This window comes from Wyeomyia smithii, chromosome 3 (assembly GCF_029784165.1).
Source record: "Wyeomyia smithii strain HCP4-BCI-WySm-NY-G18 chromosome 3, ASM2978416v1, whole genome shotgun sequence".
Lineage (NCBI taxonomy): Eukaryota > Metazoa > Arthropoda > Insecta > Diptera > Culicidae > Wyeomyia > Wyeomyia smithii.
The window spans coordinates 20190870-20213039 of record NC_073696.1 but is presented as its reverse complement, the minus strand read 5'-3'; the positions used below and the strand labels follow the sequence as shown (position 1 = coordinate 20213039).

The 22170-nt window shown below is 37.6% G+C and overlaps 1 protein-coding gene across 6 annotated transcripts in view; it reads right to left on the bottom strand.

Moving 5' to 3' along the window:
* Window positions 1-22170, bottom strand: part of LOC129732508 (protein sickie-like) — a 477819-nt gene that overhangs the window by 98190 nt on the left and 357459 nt on the right. For all 6 annotated transcript variants that reach the window (XM_055693445.1, XM_055693439.1, XM_055693442.1 and 3 more), the window contains 2 exons: window positions 17735-17964; window positions 17392-17543 (listed from right to left, as the gene is read on the bottom strand). In XM_055693445.1, coding sequence (XP_055549420.1) covers window positions 17392-17543; window positions 17735-17964 — 382 coding nt within the window. The remainder of the gene's footprint in view (window positions 1-17391; window positions 17544-17734; window positions 17965-22170) is intronic.

Below are 22170 nucleotides of genomic sequence, written 5' to 3'. Positions count from 1 at the left end.
ACCAAAAATAACATCAATCTTCGTTTCGAGTTTTAAACATCGGTTGTATATAAATTGTATTAGTATTGACGTGAAATCAGTTTCATGAGCTCCTTTAGTACCGATATTCCATTTGAGTGAACTTGGCCATAATTTAGTAAGAATCCAGCTGTGTTTTCAAGTTATCGACCAATCTTTTTTTTTTAAGATTATTGTGATGTTTGTTCACAAATTATACAAATCCACAACTATTGGGAGATAGGGGACTATGAGCGTTCCATTTTGCTACAAAGTAAAGCATTTTTAATGTAAAAAAAAAAAAACAACTATCACTAGGCCAAACTTTCGGACACCAATTTTTCGTTTCAAAGTAACACCAAGAAAATAAATGTAGGAAAATAACTGAATACACCTTCCTTCAGCTTTTCACAGCCTTCCAGGAACCGGAAGTCGCTATTTTGGATATCGAACACCGTTTTTCAGTTTCTAAGCAAGTTCTCGGACTTGAAAACATTAATATTTGAAAAAAATGGGTGCCATCAATTTTTTGTTTCTTGGCATCATGTCGTTTCCGAAAATACTAATATTGGGGACTATTTGAGCATTTCTTTCGAATTTCTTAACCCTCCAGAAAAGATGTACCCAAAAATTGCGTCAGATATCGACACTTGGTTTCTGGACAATGGCGATCTTCAGTTCAATTCAGTATGGAATTCAGTCTCTACGTTTTAAGTATTCTGAACTAAACTAATCTCGTGAATCCTTAAACTTAAAAAATGGCGATTTTCAGAAAAGTTGCACAGAAGGTTAGGTGATTCTGGTTGCCTAACAGTTCATCTCGGAAATCTGCCACAGTTCGGCACTAGTGTGCATGAAGTTTTTAGTATTTTCTGCTTCAAAGTTATTCAGGTGGTCAAAGGTATTTGGATTAAGGATAGTTTGGTTAGGAATGAGACCACTCCGGCAATTTCTTGAAGAATAAATAGGATTCATTAAGGTGTGTGTGTAAAAAAATTGGAAAAGCGTAGTATATATCTCGTTCTCAAGCCGTAAGAAGGAGAAACATTCTGCCTCCTAATCGTATCACAACATTGCTGGTGGAACTGGCCGGAGACCACAACTTTCTAGGAAGTAATAGTGGCAGAATTCTGCAGTAAGCTACTCATCTACCAAAAGTCATGTACCCTCTGAACAATTTTGGTAAAATTAGAAAAAAAATTATATGTTTCCATTAAACTCTACTAGAAATTTCTAGTAGAGTTTAATGGAAACCCATAATTCTTTTCTCTGATTTCGTATACTATTCTACTAAAACGCTCAGGAAAATCTTTTCAAATTCGAATTCTGGTGAAGACCGTAACTGTCTGGGCAATCAAAATCGCGAGATAAGTGAGGGTTAGCACACGAAGAATCGCGTGCATACTAGTGACATTTAGCGGTAAATTAAACCCCAAACAGTTTGCTGGATACTGTTTTCTTATTCGTCGTAAACGAAAAAAACGGAGAAGATTCTGTTACTTTTAGGAAACAATTTTTTTGTGTTTTATGACCACGTAATAGACAAAAAAGTAACAAACTAAAAGCAGCAAAATATATGACGGCTAGGCCCTTGTATATGTTTTTGCAGGGGAATATACAACCAAGAGCCGCAATGCATGTGTTAGCGAGACTTCACCCGCTGCATTTGTATTGATGCAACGATCAGTTTCATTTGAGTCCCATTTATCTACACATGAAATGAAAAGGTGTAATACCTTGCGATCACAGTTGCCGGAGATACGAACATTCAAAAAGGTTATCCACGTAGCTTGCACCCAATTGCAAAACAGCAAATGTTTGTGTTTTTCTCCAGATCGTGAGGTGATTTCGAGAAGCATATGCAGTCTTTTAAATCATCGACATTTGCTAAATGTTTGACCAAGAAAAAAAATCTTTTGTCATATTTTTTCTCTACTCCGTATGCGTGCGACGAATAAACCAATACACGCACACCGGCTGAATTGGATATGAAAGAAACTATGTTAATATGCGACCGTATGTGTTGTTTCTTGACTGAAAATAAATGTTGTTACATATTGAGTAACAAATTTGTTACAAAAGGGCAAATTTTTCGTTAATGATTTCAAAGGAAGAAGTGAAGATTCGGTGTGTAGGAAATTATAAATAATGTTATCCCACACTGTATAAAACTCCTTTCCTGGGTATTTCTTGTCAGTCGTTGTGGAATGAGAAATTCCAAAAAGCAGTTCATTTGCCTGGAATGTACGCCTTTATTCGTATTATATAACTAGTTTTCAATGAAAACATTGCTTGTCGGCAATTTAAAAACAATCTAAGAAATATCTCTCATGAAACTTATGATTCGGGGAAAAATTGCGGAACAGTCGCTAAAGCGGCTTTTAAGGTAATAAAATTGAGTAAGTTGAAATTTGCATCTAAATGCAAATCACATATATACCCATTTTTATACATACAGACACATATTTACATATTCAATCATACATGCAGTTACAAATCGTCTAAAAGCTTATTGATATGATGTTATCTTTTTACTCTGAAAAAAGAATGTGAAAAACTACAAAAATGTTTAACGCTCTCCAAATTGCGAGGAGTCGGACGAGTAACTCTTCCACCATTTGGTAGTAGGGTAACGGGGGTATTTTGGCCCACATGCATATTTTGGCCCACCCGGGTACATTTTAGGTATTTTATCTGATAAATTCAATGAATATTAGAAAACTATGCAAGCAACATTGAATAACACACCTAAGAATCATACTACACTATAATTTTCGGCGAAAAACTGGCTCTAGGTAGTGTTATTTTGGAATTAGTTCATACATATTCAAAGTCATGGCTGAGTCAACCCAAAGTCAAGAGGAAGTGGTAATATACAAGTCAACATCCGGAAGCTATTGCAACAAATATGAATGCTTATGAAACAATTCGTTGTTGTAGTAACATCAGTAAATTGTCCTAGAATCAGTTTTTATACTCTAACATGTTGGAAAAAGTTAAAAAGTGGTTAAACGCATGGCCGAAATATGTTTGCCTCTTTCTGAAGCAAACATATTTTGGCCATGCCAAGCTTTGACATCTCTTTGATTACCGTTCAGCCGTTGCACGTGAACAAAGAAGCAGCTTGTGACAATTTACAGGTAATTACTTCTTAATTTATCACATTTAACGATATAAAATTAGATGAGAATGCTTGTCAAACCGCTATAAGCCAAATCATTTCATTTTTAGATACCTAAAATTTACAAAAAATCACAGCAGAAGGAGGTTCTCCTCAAACCCACTATTTTTGCTCTAAAAATACCGATGATGATCTTTAATATAATTAGTCCGAACTATTTCCATACACGTCTGTAGATATAAAGGTGGGCCAAAGTAAAAATTTGGTGGACCAAAATATGTTTTTAGTACTTCGTAGAAATTTTGATATTTCTAGGATATTTTTCAATATATTGCATTGTTGAACGGTGTATATTAAAATAGACACTTAGCACTGGCCAAAATACCCCCGTTACCCTACTAACCTGATGCTTCAAAATGTCGGTGAGTGTAAACATCCGGTCGTCATTCTTTTTCTTCATTTCGTAGTAGAAATTAGAGTAAACTATTGTTGAAATTGCTTATATCTTCCAAATCCAAAAGAATCTCATCATAGTGTCTTTATAAATTTTTTAGATTTTAAGATAACGTTTGCGGTAAAAAATGGACAAATTTGCCGATTTTTCATGGGTTTACCTTTCATCGCATTGACGAAACTGCTCATGCATCATCAGTTATAGTAACCCATGAGTTAGCAAAAAAAAGTTAACAGCTCTATCAGTCAAACTCTAACTGTGATGGCGAAAAACGTGAAGCTACTCCGTTCAGAAGTGTGATCGTAGCCATTCCACAGTTGTGGCCGCTATACGCTGCCATTGGTATCCACTGTCTCTGCATCAGCTGGACCAGCTGCTATCGATGCTGAGAGCCGCTGCAACTAGTGCGCTATCCATTGCTATGCCACAGCTGTGGCCGCTATCCGCTATCGCTGGTATCCACTGCACTCCTACTGCTGCTGCTAAGAGATGACTGCTGTTGTCGTTGTCTAGAACTATTATGAGCGGCTTCGGCTGAAACAGGCTCTTATATAGGCCAAATAGCATATATTCAATTGCAAGGTATATGATTCTGTCGACCGTGCTTGGGAAGCAATCTTATAACGACCAATCAGAGGTCGAATTTTTCGTTTTGACATGGCTTGACTATTTTCAATAGTACAATAGTTTGAATAACACAATTACAATTATCTTCATTTGGGAAGAATCTTAGAAGATTTTCCAATCTATTGCTGCAAGAACGAAGGAAATCCATCGAATACTAACCGATTTATTAGCATTTGAAATTGGACATATTTTTCACTTTTTCCGGTTTTAGATTTTCATTTCACATCCCTATGTAGCCGAACTTCCTGAGAGAAGTATTCTACTTCAAAAAAAAAATTATTTTAGAGTGTATATTTTTTTTTTGAAAAGACCAAATTACTATCTACAACTTTGCGAAGACGTTACACCGATCAAACAAACCGTTTTGGCCCTAAAAATATTTGCAATCATTAATACCTTCTCAAAATAGCATTTTTAAACAGCTTCCCAAAAATGATTCGAGTTCCAAATAGTTAAAACCAATAGCACAAAATGGCATCTTTTGCCTATAGAAACGTCTATGCAAAGTTTCAGCCAAACCAAGAATGCTCGATTAAATTGGTTGTCCGTTTTTTGTGGAACTAATACGCATTTGATCTCCCTGCTATTTTGAATAGAAAAAAAAGCAGTTGATCGATTCTCGATTGTTTTGAATCAAATTAAGGGTAATTTTTTCTCGTATCAAGGAAAAAAAAACATGAAATACCGAATCTCTGCGCTTTTGATACAAAATACATACAATTATTATAACTTTTGTCATATGTTCAAATTAAATTTATCCGTATATAGAAATCATATATTTCTGAAAATTTCTCCATAAACATAAAGTCAAATGTGCTTTTCAAATTAAAGTCAAAAGATAGTTTTCATGTTTGCCCCACAAAGAACGACAAACTAGTATTTAGAATACTTTTCGATGAAAAATATTTATAACTTATTTTTATGTTAACGACTGGTAATGGTTATGCAAAGGTTGGTCTGTTTTTTTAGCTTTCTCACTCTTTATGAAGGAAATACACGACAATCTAGCAAAATTGCCCGACGTTTCGGCCGTTTTGGTGGCCTTTTTCAAGGGGGTATAAAACATAGATAGTCACTCGCTTTAGTTGTGTCGTGTTGGTCTTAAAAGTTGGTTTCCAACGGTCGAAAGTCTTGTATTGTGGTGGTTTGGTTTTTGCTCCGGTTGCGATGAACTTTTGCTCGGTTTATTCAAATTTGTGTTCAACTTAACTGCTCAATCTATTCGGTACGAAGGTACTGCTCCATGGAGGTTGGTTATACAAATTCATTAGCTAAATTTGCCCACGATATGCGTATTTCACGGTCTCTCGGCAACCGGCCACCGTGAGACAATATATTTGATACCATATCAGAATCGCTGTGTAGGTGTACGAGAAAATCAAAGTTTTTCATTAACTTCGAACACGTAAGTCAAAAAAAAGCGTTTCTTGTCAATTGAAAACTTGATTGATTGAATAACTATATGCCGAGCATGAATAGTTGTTAATTGAACCAGAAATAATATGTTTTTCTGATATGATTGGTTACGTGCCCGCTCAAGCTAGCGGAGTAAAAATAAGGCGGAAAAAGTTTCTGAGTTTTGAAACACTTGAATATCTTACAATCAACTCCCATGTTCGTTTATCGTTAAAGCTTTTGTATTCGAATAGTAATACACAAGCATAACAGCGCGTGTGAAATCTCTTTTTCCTCTATCTACAACGATAGAAAAAGTTTGATTAGGTATCAAAATTTTGTTCATCATAATTTTTGATAGTTTCAAGTAAGTGCTTCATCATATATAACAACTTTGTAAAAGAAAGTTTTCTCTAGAAACTTCCAAATGAAGCAATGGCATGCTCATAAGTCATTTGGAAGTTTCTATGCTTAAAAAGTCTGTTCTGAGCAAGCTTAGAAAAATGACTGGAGAGCGACACTATACAGACGACTTTTCTCTCTCTTCACTCTAACAGCCTCATGCATGAGCTATTCATGCGAGCTCACATACAGCTACAGCTTACACAAGGCAAAGAAACTGTCTTGTGTTGCGTACGACAGCTCATTCTTGCGCATTTATTTTGTTCGTTCGGACATGACAGCCTAGTTTGCTCATTTTGAGGATGTCCTGTTCCTGTTGACAGCCTGCTGATCGACTGCGGCTGTCACCGACTTGCATTTTTGCGTTTCTCCTTTTTCACAGGCCGGTGGCATATTGAATACAAGGCAAACCGTTTTCATTGTCGATATTGTTCCCCACGTAAGAAAAAACGTGCTTCGCACCATCTCTCTCTCATTCTTTCATCGGCCTTACTGTCGTGAATCATAATCATCTGACATCCCGCTCGGATTCGTGTTGAAGGATGTCGGAAGATTATAGGCTGTCATTTACGACAGCTTGGAAATACCAACAGACATAAGGAGATGAAAAATAACAGCCCGTATGGAGTTGCATGTGTGCTGTCGTCAGTTACTGTCGGACTGTTTACGGTACGTCTGGGTAGCAGAGAGAGCTGTGCAATACAATGAGAGCTGGATCAGTTGAAAGTTTGCTGTCATTGTCTTGCAGTCATTTTCATAACACTGGTTCTGAGAAAGTGCCACAAACAACTAGACGGTTTGGCGTAAAATATCTTCTTTCAGTCATCTTTTTTTTATTTGTTGGATCGTTCATATTAATTCTTTGATATTATTTTTTCTGGTATCGCTTCTAGCGTTCATAAATTTTGATCTTATGGAAATTTTGACGTTTTCTTTCTGTTCACCTAAATAATATAATCTTTGAAAAGAAAGCCGTTGAAAAACAGTTTTCAGTAGATAGTTTTAGTTTTTTCCACTTAAGCAGAAGCCGAAACCTCTGACCCAAGCAGTTCTTCGGCTCTGACCCAAGCAATTCTTCGGCTGAATATTTCAAATTAAGTTAGTGGCCCATAAGATAAAGTCTTAAACACAACCTTTTTTCCCTTGAGAAAAAAGGTAGTAATTTACGACTATTGTGTGGTGCTTCCTTCCACAAAATTTAGCCGATGCATTTGCGCGTCTCAAATGTCTTCCTCGTCTCGTCGCGGAGGATATTGCTCCGAAAGAGATACGCTGTTACTGATACGTCACCTGATTCTGATGGATTGCTTACACGTCCAGCGGCGGATTCACTTCTTCTCTCTCCAGCGACAATAACGATGACAGACTAGAGTCCAACCGACTGCACTGGACTGGACATATTATAGCATATAAACGGTGCGGTCTAGACGTATAGTCACAGTGTATCAGCGAGCAGCGATTCGGGCAGAGCTATTTTCACCATGTCCGGAGAGACTTTGATACAATCGACAACATGTTCCGTTGTTGCTATATGGCATGGCGTGGCATGAGTTCGAGTTAGGTCAGGAACGGATACAGTGCGCGATGTGACCGACCGACCGACCGGGCGGCGGTGGGTGTCTGTCTCTCTGTCCTGCTGCGATCGGTGCTGAAATCAGACCGTGATGACACAACTTTGATTGGATTACCGAGCTGACTGTCTGTTGAACCCAGCCGGAAAGTTGCTCGGGTGCTGATAATCCTCTTCCGGGTTTGCGTGATTTTGGTGTGTGCTCTCGTATGGGAGGGACAGCGTTTGACATTTCCTTGCAAAGAGCACACATTTTAATAGGTAAAACTCAATACAAAGCATGAGAAACCTTTAGCAGTCTAAAAATCTATCGGTTTCCGCGTGATCGATTCGACTACTGCTAGAGAGCGCGACACTCGTGTCCGTACATGTCGAGATCGAATCACACCAGATAAAGCACAATTGACTTTTACGGCCACTGCCGGTGGCTGTATAGTGGCACTCATCTGGGAGTTTACAACCGTTTCTCTGTACCCGGGGCGCGTCTCCGCTGGACCGAACCGGACAGGCTGCCGATGCTGGTGATATATGCTTTCTGCTTATGCAGGCAACAATTGTGACCCCATTCCGGCGGGCTTTCGTGAGTTCGATGTATTGCTTTTGCTCGCACTCGGACCGGACAGGAGAACATTTGTTATGCGACGACACTTGAATTGCGAATGCGGTGATTTATGGGAAATGACAATACACTGCCGAGATGTATCCTCCGAGGCAAAATCAAACCAAACTTCGAAGCGTGTTTTTTTCTATAAAATCTTAAATCTTCTTCCCAGCACGACGTCAAACACAATTTCACTTTCATCGAATTCAATTGAATTAAGTGTAAAAACTGTGCAGCCCGGCCAGAATGACGTGATCCATCACTAATTCAATTTCTGCCAAATGAGCTGAGACTGCATAAAATGAACATCAGCCCACCATCGACAGCAGCTTTCGGTCGTGCCAGCAAACATAAAATACACTCGTTTAATCATCATAAATTTATGCTTGAATTCCGTCAGTCTTTCCCCAACCGCTTCGGCGTTCGATGTATGCGCCATACATGTACGAGTAGCTATACTATAAGACGGCTAAGACTAATTGGAAAATTACACCTCGTAAGCGGTAGTGAAACATTGTCTGATGAAGTTGAGTTCCCTCCACTCAGTCACCGCCGGCACTGATAAAGCTAACACTAATCCGATTTTTTACCTTCTTCACAGGTGAATACCTATTTACCAAGCTAATCTTCCTCCAGCTACCGGCTCGGCTAGGATATTTTCAATTTGCAATTGGCTTCAAATTTCACTGTGAAATGGGTGGTGGTGGGTGAGAAGACTTTTACCCTTACTTTCTTAGTTGTACGTGTACATGCACTCATAGACATTGATGGAGAGTAAAAAACTTCTTTCCGTTGAAATTTTGCTACTTGTATTATAGTTGCATAACGCCAAGTTGAAAGAACATTTTTTCTGCAAAAAAAAAGGTTTTGGCACTGGTTGGGCGTTTCGAAAAGCCTCCGTCAGTCAGTCCGCCGCCCGTCAGTCGTATCTCAAGCAATGACATGACAGCGAACGCGAGCCTAGACCCTACAGACTGAGAAAATCATCGTTCGCAAGCACGTATGCATGCATGCTCAACAACGTCCGTCCGGGATTCTACTTACTCTCTAGCTCTGGTGGTGGGATTGCAATTGCACACACGGAGACACAGGAAGACGTAGAAAGTGGGTGATGAATGAATGCTTTTCATACGCTGGGCGAAACCGGTATGTGCTTTGTTCTGATGCCGTTTTTTTCTCGTCAGCCTTTGAAAGCGGGACGGTTTAAACTACTGAAGGGAAACCTAGAACCAATTTGCATATGCTGGCTAAGTTCAGCTTTCACCGGCAATTTTGGGATCCTTTGAAAAGTCATACAGCAGCTTAGCTTTCTTTCGGTTCGAATTGGCTTACAGACTTGGGGCTACATGGACGAAATTATTTTTCACTATTTTTTTTTTGTTCAGAATCGTTCGTCAGCCCGTACCCTAAGACGAAGTGGGATGATGTCTATCCCGGAGGAAGCAAAGAAAAACTTGTATGAACAATAAACGCAGGAAGAAGCTTACATATCATTTCTCTGAAGCTTTGAATCCTATGGGAAAAACATGTTAGCAAAAAAACTGTGCATCTGTTGTGTCACATCCAAGAGCATCACCACTTGGCTGTTATCATATCTTTAAGCTACGAGTAAGACAAAACTTAACCATTAAGAGACTTATCGTTGAAAAATACTCGAATTCCCTCCTGTAGGCTAAAGCTGTTAGGCTGATGTTAAAATACTGTGCGAAGAGAAAGTTATGAGCCAAACGAACTGTCAAATCGGAGCCAATCGAACAAGAAAGAAATTACCTCATTGAGGGGTATTATTTTAATCAGCTTTATCAAAGATGTACCTATTGTAGTGGTCCCCGTGGCTCTGTGGTTAACGATTTCGGTCGGCAAGCTCTCCCACACGGTTGTGATATCGGATTTGATTCCCAATCGAGTCGAGGATCTTTTCGAGTTGGATATTTTCTCGACTCAGCACTGGGGCACGGTGTATCGTTGTACTTATCCTACACATGCAAAATGTGCCAAGAAACAATATCGATAACGAATTCTCTCAAAGTCTCAACTTAATCTAGTTGGTCGGAACCGCTATTGGCCCCCAGGCTAAGCGTGCGATATTGTTTACTCATACTGCAAAATCTTATTGAATCCAACGGATGTAAGTTCGCCGATAGACCGCAAGAGTTCATCCACTGTTTGCCGCCTGCGGCTGATTTTGGAGAACGAAAAAAAAACCTACACTTTTAATTGTGTTTTGACACCTAAAACTAAAATGAAAGAGAGACAGAATTCAAACAAAAAATGGAAATACCTAAATTAATTTGAAACATAATTAATTTGAGTCCGAGAGATTTAATTTAGCACCAAATTTGTGATATCCAATAAGAAACAATTGTAAGCAAAATAGCGAAGCGAAAATAGCGAAAAAATTGACAAAAAAAAACTACAACTACCCTGCATAATGAGAAACATCAAGAGTTTAAGTTGTCTAAGAGATAGAGGAATGATTTATTCGGTGAGCTTTTAGAACTTGTGAAAATATGAAACTTTCCTATCTTAATTGGGTACAAAGTTATAGAGTATTTTATTTGGAAGAAGCTTTCGATACTTGACAAAAACGTGTATATTTTTACATTCCATCAATCTCAAGAGCATTTTGTGCCACGAAAACGGAAATAAAACAAATAATTCATCGAAATCTTCGAAAAACTCTGAATCCATTTTTGAAACCCTACTCTAACATCTGCTTGGTACACTCTTATACAGGTGGATTGGGACAAACGGAACCTGCAACTTTTTTCAGCAATTGAGCTAAGCTTCAAGGATAAGTATTGACATCATGTCTCTACTTCCCTCTTTTTATCAAGGCATTTGACTTGTGTTGACATACCAATGATCCTTTTTAAACTGCAATATATTGATATTAGGCCAGGTTTCTTGAAGTGGCTTGAATCATATTCAAGTAACAGGCAGCAAATAATAAAATTTAATGGAAGGAAATCAAATCCCAATCAAGTTATTTCAGCTATCCCCTAAGGCTCCCATTTGAGATCACATCTTTTTATTTTTGACGTAAACAATATTGCTTTCATCCTCTAAAAACTGAGAGTACTCATATATGCCGACTAGAAACTGTATTTAAATAAATATATGGAAAATCTAGGATTTTCATATCTGTTAGCTGAAAATTAGCCATGCCCAAAATTGTAATTGCATTAGGAAATCAGATGCGCAAAAATTTATTGAACGCTTCACTGCAATTTTCAAGACCCGTACACCATCAAAACTTTATATATTGCCTATGTAAGGTCTTTACTGGAATATTGCAGAATTTTGTGGCCTCTTCTAAGCTAGGCTGGGCCTCCATCATCTTCCATCATATGAAGCTTGCTGCTCAAATATTAATATATTAAAAAATCTATTGTGAGATACTTCTATTACATTATGCGATGCGACGCGAGACCAGAAAAACAACACTTATTGTTCTTACAACATAAAAAACGCATTAAAAATTTTTTTAATGCGTTTTTCATGTTGTAAGAACAATAAGTGTTGTTTGTCTGGTCTCGCGTCGCGTCGCATAATGTGATCGTCGGTTCTTACGTTGCACGAAACATGGAAAATACAGAGATATTTCTATTGTTAACAATACTGCTATGGAGAAGTGGCATGCTTATTATATATCCGTGCTTGTGTTACCTACACCCTTCCTTTCATGCGCTTATTGCTCTACTATCCCGAGCCTCTTTCATCCTGCCAATTATATCTAGTTATAATTTCCCAAAGAAGTTTCATAGGGCGTCCTTCTGGCCCGTTTAATTTATAATGAGAACTTATTTTTTGTATTATTGAATTCAGTGTAAAGCCAGGGCAATCCTGAGAATAAACCCATGTTCAAGTTTTTTTTGACATCGAAAGGCCCAATTCTACTAAGGGGCCATCCACATACCACGTGGACAGTTTTTAAACGATTTTGACGCCCCCCCTCCCCCTCCGTGGACGACTGTCCATATAAATTTAAAAAAAACTGTATGGACCGTGGACATTAGCCACGTGGTATGTGGATGGCCCCTTAGTAGAATCGGGCCTTTCGATGTCAAAAAAACTTGAACATGGGTTTATTCTCAGGATAACCCTGGCTTTACACTGAACCACCGCCTCACAAAGTAGACTCTATAACCTACGTAACTATCCTTAGTGGCAAAGCTACTGAGTCTGCGTTGACATTCATGGTGGTGAGTTTGAATCTTAGTAGAATCCACGCCTTTCTAAGTTAACGGATTTAAGCATGGGTTTATTCACAGGCCCACCACGTTGAATTCTACAAGACCTCCCTCGTATAATAAAATTGTCCTATATAAATAAGATTGTCTCAGTTGAAACTTCCTTAGAGAGTTGTAATTGACGATGACATTGGTCGGAAGCAGCGAGGCTCAAAGTAGTAAGTATGTAAAAGGGAGGGTGAAAAAGCATACATACAAGACCGAATTATGGGTCATTCCATATGAAGTGTACATGCCACTTGGGCACGACCATCACAGATTTTGCTCAAAGTTGGGGGAATTATTCATCTACTGTCTCTTTGGAAAAATCCCAATTTTGGTATCGATTGGAATACCCCCCGCTCTCTAGGACTCCCCTCTTTATTGCAAAGTCACGCAATTTTTGTGAAAAATCTCTTTTTTTCTTTTTCTTACAATTCATAGACGTAAGATGTCCGAAAAATACTGATAGATGATTTTTGAAGAAAATAAACCAAGGAATCCAGAAAAAATATAAGTTTTGACCGGAAGTGTTGCCAGATAAATTATTTTTGTATTTGAAAACTAAATTTACATTTCTCGGCAAATGCCGCCATTTTTATTTTAACATTGATAATTTCATCGTATTCCTTGGGAAATTTCACATAAGAAACAACTATCATCCTGAGGTAATATGAGCCAATCTCGAGATATAACATTTTTACGAAATAAGTTGTAAACTTCGTGATTATTATTTATAGAAGTAAGACACCCGAAAAATAGTGATAGTTGAATTTTGAAGAAAATGAGCCAAGGAATCCAGAAAAAAAAATTATTTTTGACCGGAAGTGTTGCCAGATAAATTATTTTTATATTTTAAAATTAAATTTGCATTTTTCGGCCAATGCAGCTAATTTTATTTTAAATTTGATGGTTTCATCGTATTTCTCGGAAAAAATCACGTAAGAAGCACCTACCACCCTGGGGTAATATGAGCCAATCTTGAAATATAACATTTTTACGAAAAATTAATTACGAAATTAATAACTATTTTTGTAAAAATGCTATATCTCGAGATTGGCTCATATTATTTCGGGATATAGTTGTCTCTTATGTGAAATTTTCCAATAAACACGATGAAATTATCAAATTTAAAATAAAATGGCTGCATTCGCCAAAAAATATAAATTTAGATTTAAAATACAAAAAGAATCCATCTGGCAACACTTCCGGTCAAAAATAATGTTTTTTTCTGGATTCCTTGGTTTGTTTTCGTCAAAAGTCATCTGTCACTTTTTTTCGGGTATCTTAGGTCTATAAATTGTAACAAAACCTAATCACGAAGTTTACAACTTTTTTCGTAAAAATGTTATATCTCGAGATTGGTTCATATTACCTCGGGATGATAGTTGTTTTTATATGAAATTTTCCAAGGAACACGATGAAATTATCAATGTTAAAATAAAAATGGCTGCATTTGCCGAAAAATTTGAATTTAGTTTTCAAATTCAAAAATAATTTATCTGGCAACATTTCTGGTCAAAAAAATTTTTTTTCTGGATTCCTTGGTTTATTTCTTCAAAAATTATCTATCAGTATTTTTCGGTTATCTTACGTCTATGAATTGTGAAAAAGAAAAAGAGATTTTTGACAAAAATTGCGTGACTTTGCAATAAAGAGGGGGGTCCCACAGAGCGGGGGGTCGACACCAAATTTGGGATTTTTCCAAAGTGACGGTAGATGAATAATTCTCCCAACTTTGAGCAAAATCTGTGATGGTCGTGTCCAGGTATGTGCTTTTCGTGGTCACTTCATATGGAATGACCCTTATTATAATCTTGTCTCTTACTCTCATAATACTGACATTATGAAAAAGTGCGGAATACAGCAAACACCAGGGTAATGTTACAGAAGATCAATATTTCGGGTCGCAGTGATAAGTATTCACGGGATTTGTATAACGTCAAAATGAAGTTTTAACAAATTAAGATGAAATTTGAACAAAATCGCTGAAAAAACAAAACAAAAAATCACCTTAAACACAGCGTTTTATGATTAGAATTTTCATCCACATCAAGGCGAGAAAAAGCGAAAGAATAATTATGTTTGGTCCTAAACAAATTTTTAGAATCACTTAAAAACTCTTCTGAAAGCCAAAGAAAACGGAAAAAGGATTTCGTTATATTCCAAATTTTATCTCCGCATCTTAAGGCTAGAAAAACTGAAAGATTGGAAAACGCTTCTAAAGGTTCGAAATGATGCAACAGAAAAGGCTAGAAAAGGCAAAAATATCAACCGACGTAAGCTTGGGTTTTTTCTCAGGCTCCCCATGAACCTTTTCTTCACGTTGAATCATACAAAACCTCGACAAATACCGCTTGATAAAAATAAGTCCCTCCCACAATAACACAGATCAGATTCTGTTGAAACTTCTCCAGCGAAATGTAACTGGCTGGAGTCAGCGGCGCCTCGATGTAGTAAGCATAAGAAAGTATGAAAGGGCGTACGCACAAGCACGAATTATAACAATCATGTCTCTTATTCTCTCAATATGGCTAATAATAGAAGTACGGAATACAGCACACACCCGGGCTTAACCACAAAAGATCAAAATGTCTGGTCGCAGTGATGAGTCAATACAGAAAAAAGCTCAGAATTTCTAAAACACGGTTGAAGAAACAAGAATTCGATTCCAAATTAAGTTCGGAATCGTTGGAAAACACTACTGGAGGCCTAAAGAATTTGTTCTCAAATCAAGATTGAAATTAAGGGGTTACTCGTTATGCTCGAAAAAAAAATAGGAAAATTTTAATTTTTTTCAATGTGTAGCGCTATTTTTATTACATTGAAGTTACAATAATTTTTCGACACCATAAAGGCAGTTTATAAAAAAAATATTGGAAACGAAAATAGGACAAAAGTTTGAAAAGCTTGAAGTAAGACTAAAATAGAAACCATTGAATTAGAGATAGTAAATTGATTTCAAATTCAGCTCAGAATCGCTGAAAAAGGATTCTTGAGGCCAAAAAGACGAAAAAGTATTCAATCCCCGACAAGAATTCAACCTAGTGACGAGCTTAGAACCGCTATAAAACGCGTCTAGTGGCCAGGAAGTGCGAGAGAAGGATATGTTCACCAATTAGGCTCGGAATCGCTGAAAACACTCCTTAGGGATAGAAAGGGTAAACGAAATTTAAAATTTGATCCCATATTTGTGAAATTTTGACTTGTTACTTTAAAAGCAAAAACGAAAAATTCTCTCGTTTGTAACAAATTTGTTAGCCATGAAGCAATAATATATCAATTAACCTAAATTTCAACTCTGAAATTTACCAATTTTACCACTTACCAAATTTAAAAACCTAAAATGAATTGGTCAAACTCGCGGAAATTAGTTTTCATTGCGTGGTTTTTGTGTTGAATCTATATCCTTGTTAATCATCTGGAGCTTCAACTTTTGCTTGCCTTAGATGACTAATTTATATACAATGTATAACTGCCTTATAATGGTCAAAATGGTGGTATAATGGTTACAATTACACGCGGAATTTTTACTTGTCACTCTAAAGAAGTCATGTTCCGTCTAAAAATATTTTTTTTCATTTTAAGAATTGTTTTTTGCTATGCTTCACCTCGAATTGACTATGAAACTATGATGCAAAACTAGAAACCCCATATTCGCCATTTTGATGCTTTTTTAATCTTTTTAGGAAACGCTGTTCGCAATGTAATTTTTTTTCATTTGCAAGCGCTAATCAGTGAGGTGTGGCGAGATGGGTCGTGAGTGACCTCAGTCGACCTAACAGGTCAAAGCAAAGAAGAAGAAAAACTGTGAGGTAGTTAACAAACAGTAGCGTTTTCAATTAGACATTTGAGTCTGGAGCGCTACCAGTGAGTTTCGGCATATATGTGAGTAAAAGGGACTGAAATAAACCTGAACGTTGTAAAATAAGAGCTAATACAGGTTATTTTCATACTATTAGTTTATTACTTTTTTATATGATGCCATAGACACAAAAGCAATAAAATCTTGCTCAAAAGTAACAAAATCACTTGTAAAAGCCAAATTCGGATTCGAAAAAGAAATTCAAAATCACAAAAAATGTTTCCTCAGGCTATAAAAGACGAAAAAATAATTGTTTTTTAAAGGCCAAAATTGATGAAAAAGCGATAAAAAAATCGATCTAAAATTTAAGTCAGAATCACTGAAATTTATTCAAAACTCGTATTACATTGCATTACGAATTTCAACACAAAATTGCTAGCTTCGATTTCGTCATTTGCAGAAAGTGTAAAAAAGCTTAAGCGCATCGAGAGTTTGAAAAAGTTTACGGAAATGCTGCACTAAGTGTTACAACGTTCCGTGGTTTTTTACGTCATCTTAAACACGGTAACCGTGTTTAGATGAAGAAAAAAAAACTGTTCCTGTGAAGATATCTTGAGAGACTGACGTAAAAAAAATGAGCTTACTGTATTTACGTCAATGATAAAAATGAAATATTGGTCGTAAAAAATTTGGGACAGTTTTCAAGGCAAAATAAGACGAAATTCAGGTTAAATTTGGACAAAATTATAACGCTTCTGAGGAACCTGAGATAAATAGTTATACCCAAATGAGAAGTAACAGAAATGAATTGAAATAGAATTTGACTATACTGGATTTGCACATCGAATTGGCACTAATATTTTTGGATCTGATATGGCTTTCAAAAATCATGACAATCTAGATTCAGGATAAACTGTTCTTCTGTGCTTTCGAAACAATTATCTCCTCTGCACTGCTATTGTCATCGTACTTTTCAGTTGTTTATAATTAAAACGATGGATTTACCATCAGGAAGCTCATCAAACAATACAATAACCCATCTGCCTAATTATTATATATCCTCAACACATGTGTAAAATTCCCATAATTGATTAACTCGCCCGATCACAAATGGGCCCCTGCATTCAACAGAGGCTCGCCGCCAAATCGCCAACGATGATGAAATGCAAACGCCAAAAAGTACTCACATTTGTTGACAGCTGGCTGGACAGGCTCATTACTTGGTCCCGGGCGTCCGTAAGTTCCCGCTTGAGCCGCCGCACCTCGGTGGCTTGCCGTTCCTCTGCCGAGCCGTACAGCGACGAACCGCCGGACAGCAGCGACGCCTGGCTTCCGTGCACTGAAAAAGCGGAGTGAAAGTGAATAGCAAAAGCGGAAAATTATTAATGATCTTTTGACGGAAGTGACACCACTCCGGGTGGTTGTTGTGTGATAAAACCCCGACTGCTTATAATGGGAAATTAATATGCTCATGTGTCCACGCCGCCGGACAACACAGCCAGTACAAAAAGTGCACCAGTGCAGACTCACCTTCATCGTTCTTCTTCGGGTACGTCAGCCGGTGGGAGGCGTTGGTGTGTGTTGGCGACAGCAACCCTCCAAAACCGCGGGTGGGCGGCGTCGGTGAGGTCGGTTGACTCCAGGGAACCATTCCATTTCCTGCTGTCACGCTGCCCACCGGTAGGCAGTAGTACGGTTCGATATCCACGTCCGGTCCCCGGCTCAGCATCGAGGGATACATCTTCTCTGATTTAGTGGATCTGGATTTCCGCCGAATAGGAGAGAAAATGAAAGCCGGAAAGATGCGGGCGTTAGTTTAATTGTATGCTGAGTGCGCATCTAGGAGTGCAGCAGATAACGGTCAGCCCACTGCGGCAGTAAAGTTGGCTGCATTCTGAGGGCTGACCAAGGATGCTCAAATGCTATTAAAAATGCAAATATTTATTCAAATTGTGACCTGAGAGTGGATGGATAAACTAGCAATGCAAATGAACGGTTGAGCAAGACTCGGGCCAGCAGTGAATCAGATTTTATGTATACCTAGAGACTTAAAAATAATCCATTCATGCAGTTGTTATCGGATGCTGGGAATCTCTAGCAGGAAACAATCTGTGCAAGCAACATTCTGGTGCGGATCAGACGGCCTAAATTGGTCGTTCCTATCATTACCCTGAATTCATACTGCATTCGGTTGTAATACAACTAGCATTTACTAAACTAATTTTCTGACGGACAAAAGCCAGACTAACAAGATTAACTGCCGTTTTCAAATGGGGTTTCGTTCAATTTCCAAGAAGAAATATCGGTTATCCATATGATTTGCTTTTCATTAGTACCGTCTGGTCATAAATGATGAAGCTCTGCTTCCTAAGAGGAACAACAAGAGCTGGGATGTTGGAAAGTTTTAATTGAAAAAGTTTCCCAATGACACGGTTTTTCGTGCTTTTGACGGCGCGGTGTATTCGATCAGATGAAATTGATGAAGAGGAATGAGTCCAATCGAGCCACAGTTTGTGACATCTGGAGGATGAATGAAGAGAGAGTGAAGAATAGTTGACTACTGAGCTGAGCACACCTGCTTTGTTTTGTGAAGTTAATCTACTCGTGAGAATATTCAAACTTGGTTCGTCTGTTTGAGGCGGGAGCTTAACACTGGTAGTAAATAGAAGCAATTTGCTAGGCGCTGGAAGTTTTGTAAACTAATTTAAGCTTGATGAGTGTGTTTTTTTGTGATTTTTTTAAACTGCTATTCGAGTTGAACGTGAAGCTCGAATTGCAATTGTACAAGGGGACAAATCTTAGTAGAATCAGGCCATTCGAAGCTAGAGTACTTATTGTTTCAATAACTCAACTTAAAAAAATAGTCGCTTGGTTCGGCATGGTCGCGCGCCGAGTATAATATGAAATTCAAAGTAGAATTCGTTTTGAGGTGTATTCGACTATTTGACAATATTAATATTTCCAGAACCGGGATGATGCCCAGAGACCGGAATTGTAACCCAGACGCAAAATAGACCCAAAATGACTACTTGTGGTTTCCCGGATACCGTCTAAAATATCTTAGTTTCGGCATGTAGAAGGTGTTAGCTCTACCAACGTTCCACTGCACAGTGCTTTTTTTTTGCTGATTTCGTGCTCTGTATTAATAACATCCTCAATTTTGATATTAGTGGTACACTTTATTTGAAAAAGTATTTATGTATTTTATTGCGCTTCTTTCAGAATGGATTATTTAGTGATTAATTCACCTTGAAGTGATATGAAGAATTTATTTTTTCAGAACAGTGAGATAGACAGCTAGTGTCTTCGAAAAAGTTGTGGCAAGTGTTTCTGCTAGCACCTTTGTCAAATGTGTCGAATTTCTATCTCTTATGTTAAAAAAGATATAAAAAGTTTTATATATAAAGTTTACTCAAATTATAATTTTCAATACAACTTTCTTGAATTTTCTACATATTTTATATCTTCAATAAAATAATTAATAAAGCAGAAATACATATTTTTGCTGAACATTTGATCTTGCTATAGTTCGAAATAAAAAAGGTATTCTATTCCCAAAAGAATATAAAATCATTTGTCTAATAGAGTCTTTTCGATTGTTTTAATGAAGAAATTCTCTCGCATAAAATAAATATAAAAATATAGAAAAAAACCTGAATTAATCCACCTAGCGGTCAGACCCAGCCTTTCTAATTCAATGTTTTAATTGTAAAAATAGATTTACATGAACGCTTCAATCCAATAAATGTATATTCACTCTTAAGGTTCTACAATATGGATGTTGTAATCTATACATATAAAAATGTAGTCCGGTCTGTCTGTCTGTTTGATCCATATAGGTTCGAAAACTACCGAACCGATCGACGTGAAAATTTGTATGAAGGAGTTTTTGGTCCCGATGAAGGTTCCTATGATAGTTTGAGACCCCTCCCTTTTGTGGAAGGGAGGGGTCCAATACAAATGAAACATACATTTCTGCACAACTCAAGAGAAAACCAAGCAAATGAAACCGAATTTGGCATGTGGGTGTTTTAAAGGGTAACAAATATGTCCATATTGGTTCGACGCCCCTCCCTCAGGAGCACATGTTTCTGCACAAATTTCTGCACATCTCGCAAACTAATCAACTAAATGGAACCATATTTGGCAGGTGAATGTTTTTAGTGGTAACAAATATGTTCCATAATCGACCTTAGGCAACATTTTGGATTGTAAGATCGCAACTTCCGGTTTCTGGAAAACAGCCAAAAATGGCCGATTTCCACCCAATGTAATAATATCCGGTGAAGAATGAGGAGGAGGAGCTAAAATCGACCACAGATATCATTTTGAATTCTAAGATGGCGACTTTCGGTTTCGGAAAAACAGCGGCAAACGACCAAATATTACCCAATATGGGTATTTCCGGAATCTTAATGATGCACTGGAGCCACCAATCGACTACAGACACCATTATGAATTGGTGGATGGCAACTTGTGGTTTCTGGAAAACAGCCAAAAATGACCGTTTTCCGTCTAACATGAGTATCTCCGGATCTAGAATGATACACAGCAGTTGAAATCGATCACGGACCTCATTTTGGACCTCAGGTTGGCGACTTCCGGTTCCAGGGAAACAGCCGAAAATGATCGAATTACACCCAATATGGGTGTTTCTTCAACCAGAATGACGCTCAGAAGCCAGAAATTATCTCAAATACCATTTTGAAATCCAAGATGGCGACTTCCGGTTTGTGAACAACAGCCTAAAATAACCAAATACCATCCAGTAATAAACCGATTTCAAAACAAATCAATAGGGTCTTATGGGGCAACTAGGCCTTCCATTTGACACTGATTTTATGGAAATCGGTTCAGCCATCTCTGAGAAACATGAGTGATATTAAACAGTCTTCACAACACGTTTCTTTTCATAACTTTTGAACCACAAGTTCCATCTTCATAAAATCCAAAAGTTTAGGGTTTTCTGGATAGCCCGTTCATTTGAAACCAATTTTGTTCAAATCGGTTGTGTAGTTTGCGAGATAATGATGTTTCATGATTTTTACATTTTGATGCATAACCTCCAAACTAAAAATCCGATTACAATAAAATTGAATAGGGTCTTATGGGACAACAAGACCATTAATTTGCAATTAATTTCATGAGAATCGGTCCAGCCTTTTCTGAGAAAAGTGAGTGAGAATAAAAATCTGCACATACACACACATACACACACACACACACACACACGCATACAGAAAATGCTCAGCTCGTCGAGCTGAGTCGAGTGATATATGCCATTCGGCTCTTTGGAGCACTTTTATACTTTCGGTTTTGCAAGTGATTGCTATACTGCCGGTAATCGCAAGTCAGTCCCATCTGTAAAAATGTTAAAACGAGAAAACAGCTTCGAAAGATATTTCGCTCAGTTATCACTTATTTAAGATAAATTATTTTGACAATATTCATGCTAAAATATACTTTGCATACTAGCCTGCACTAATCACGTTGTAAAAACCATTGATATAATTGATTTTATGATAAAAACCTTGAGTGTGACTGACTTGCCGTTACATTCTACACCGAAGAGAAAAGTTACCGCAAGTCAGTCACATTACCATGTTGAAACTATAGTGCGTGTTGACGTGTTGTTATTCGTTGCCGTGGAAAACTGTCAATCCTTCGCTGTTAGGAAGTGTGTGTCCATGAGAACCTTTTAAGAAATGTCGACGTTGGAAAATCTCATGATGTACGGAACCGATGAAAGCTTATCCGGTGAGGAGTCGGATAAAGAAACTGAAGCCGGGACTGCAGTTGGTTCATCCGACAACAAATGTCAAGATGATCCAAATCCATTTGAGGTTCGAGCATCACCTTCGGAGATTTTTTGGAACGATTCCCTGGATTCTGATGGAAGTTTTTTCGATACTCAAGATTTTGCGGATAGATTTTCGAAGAAGCGAACCAAGAAAAAAAATTGACTT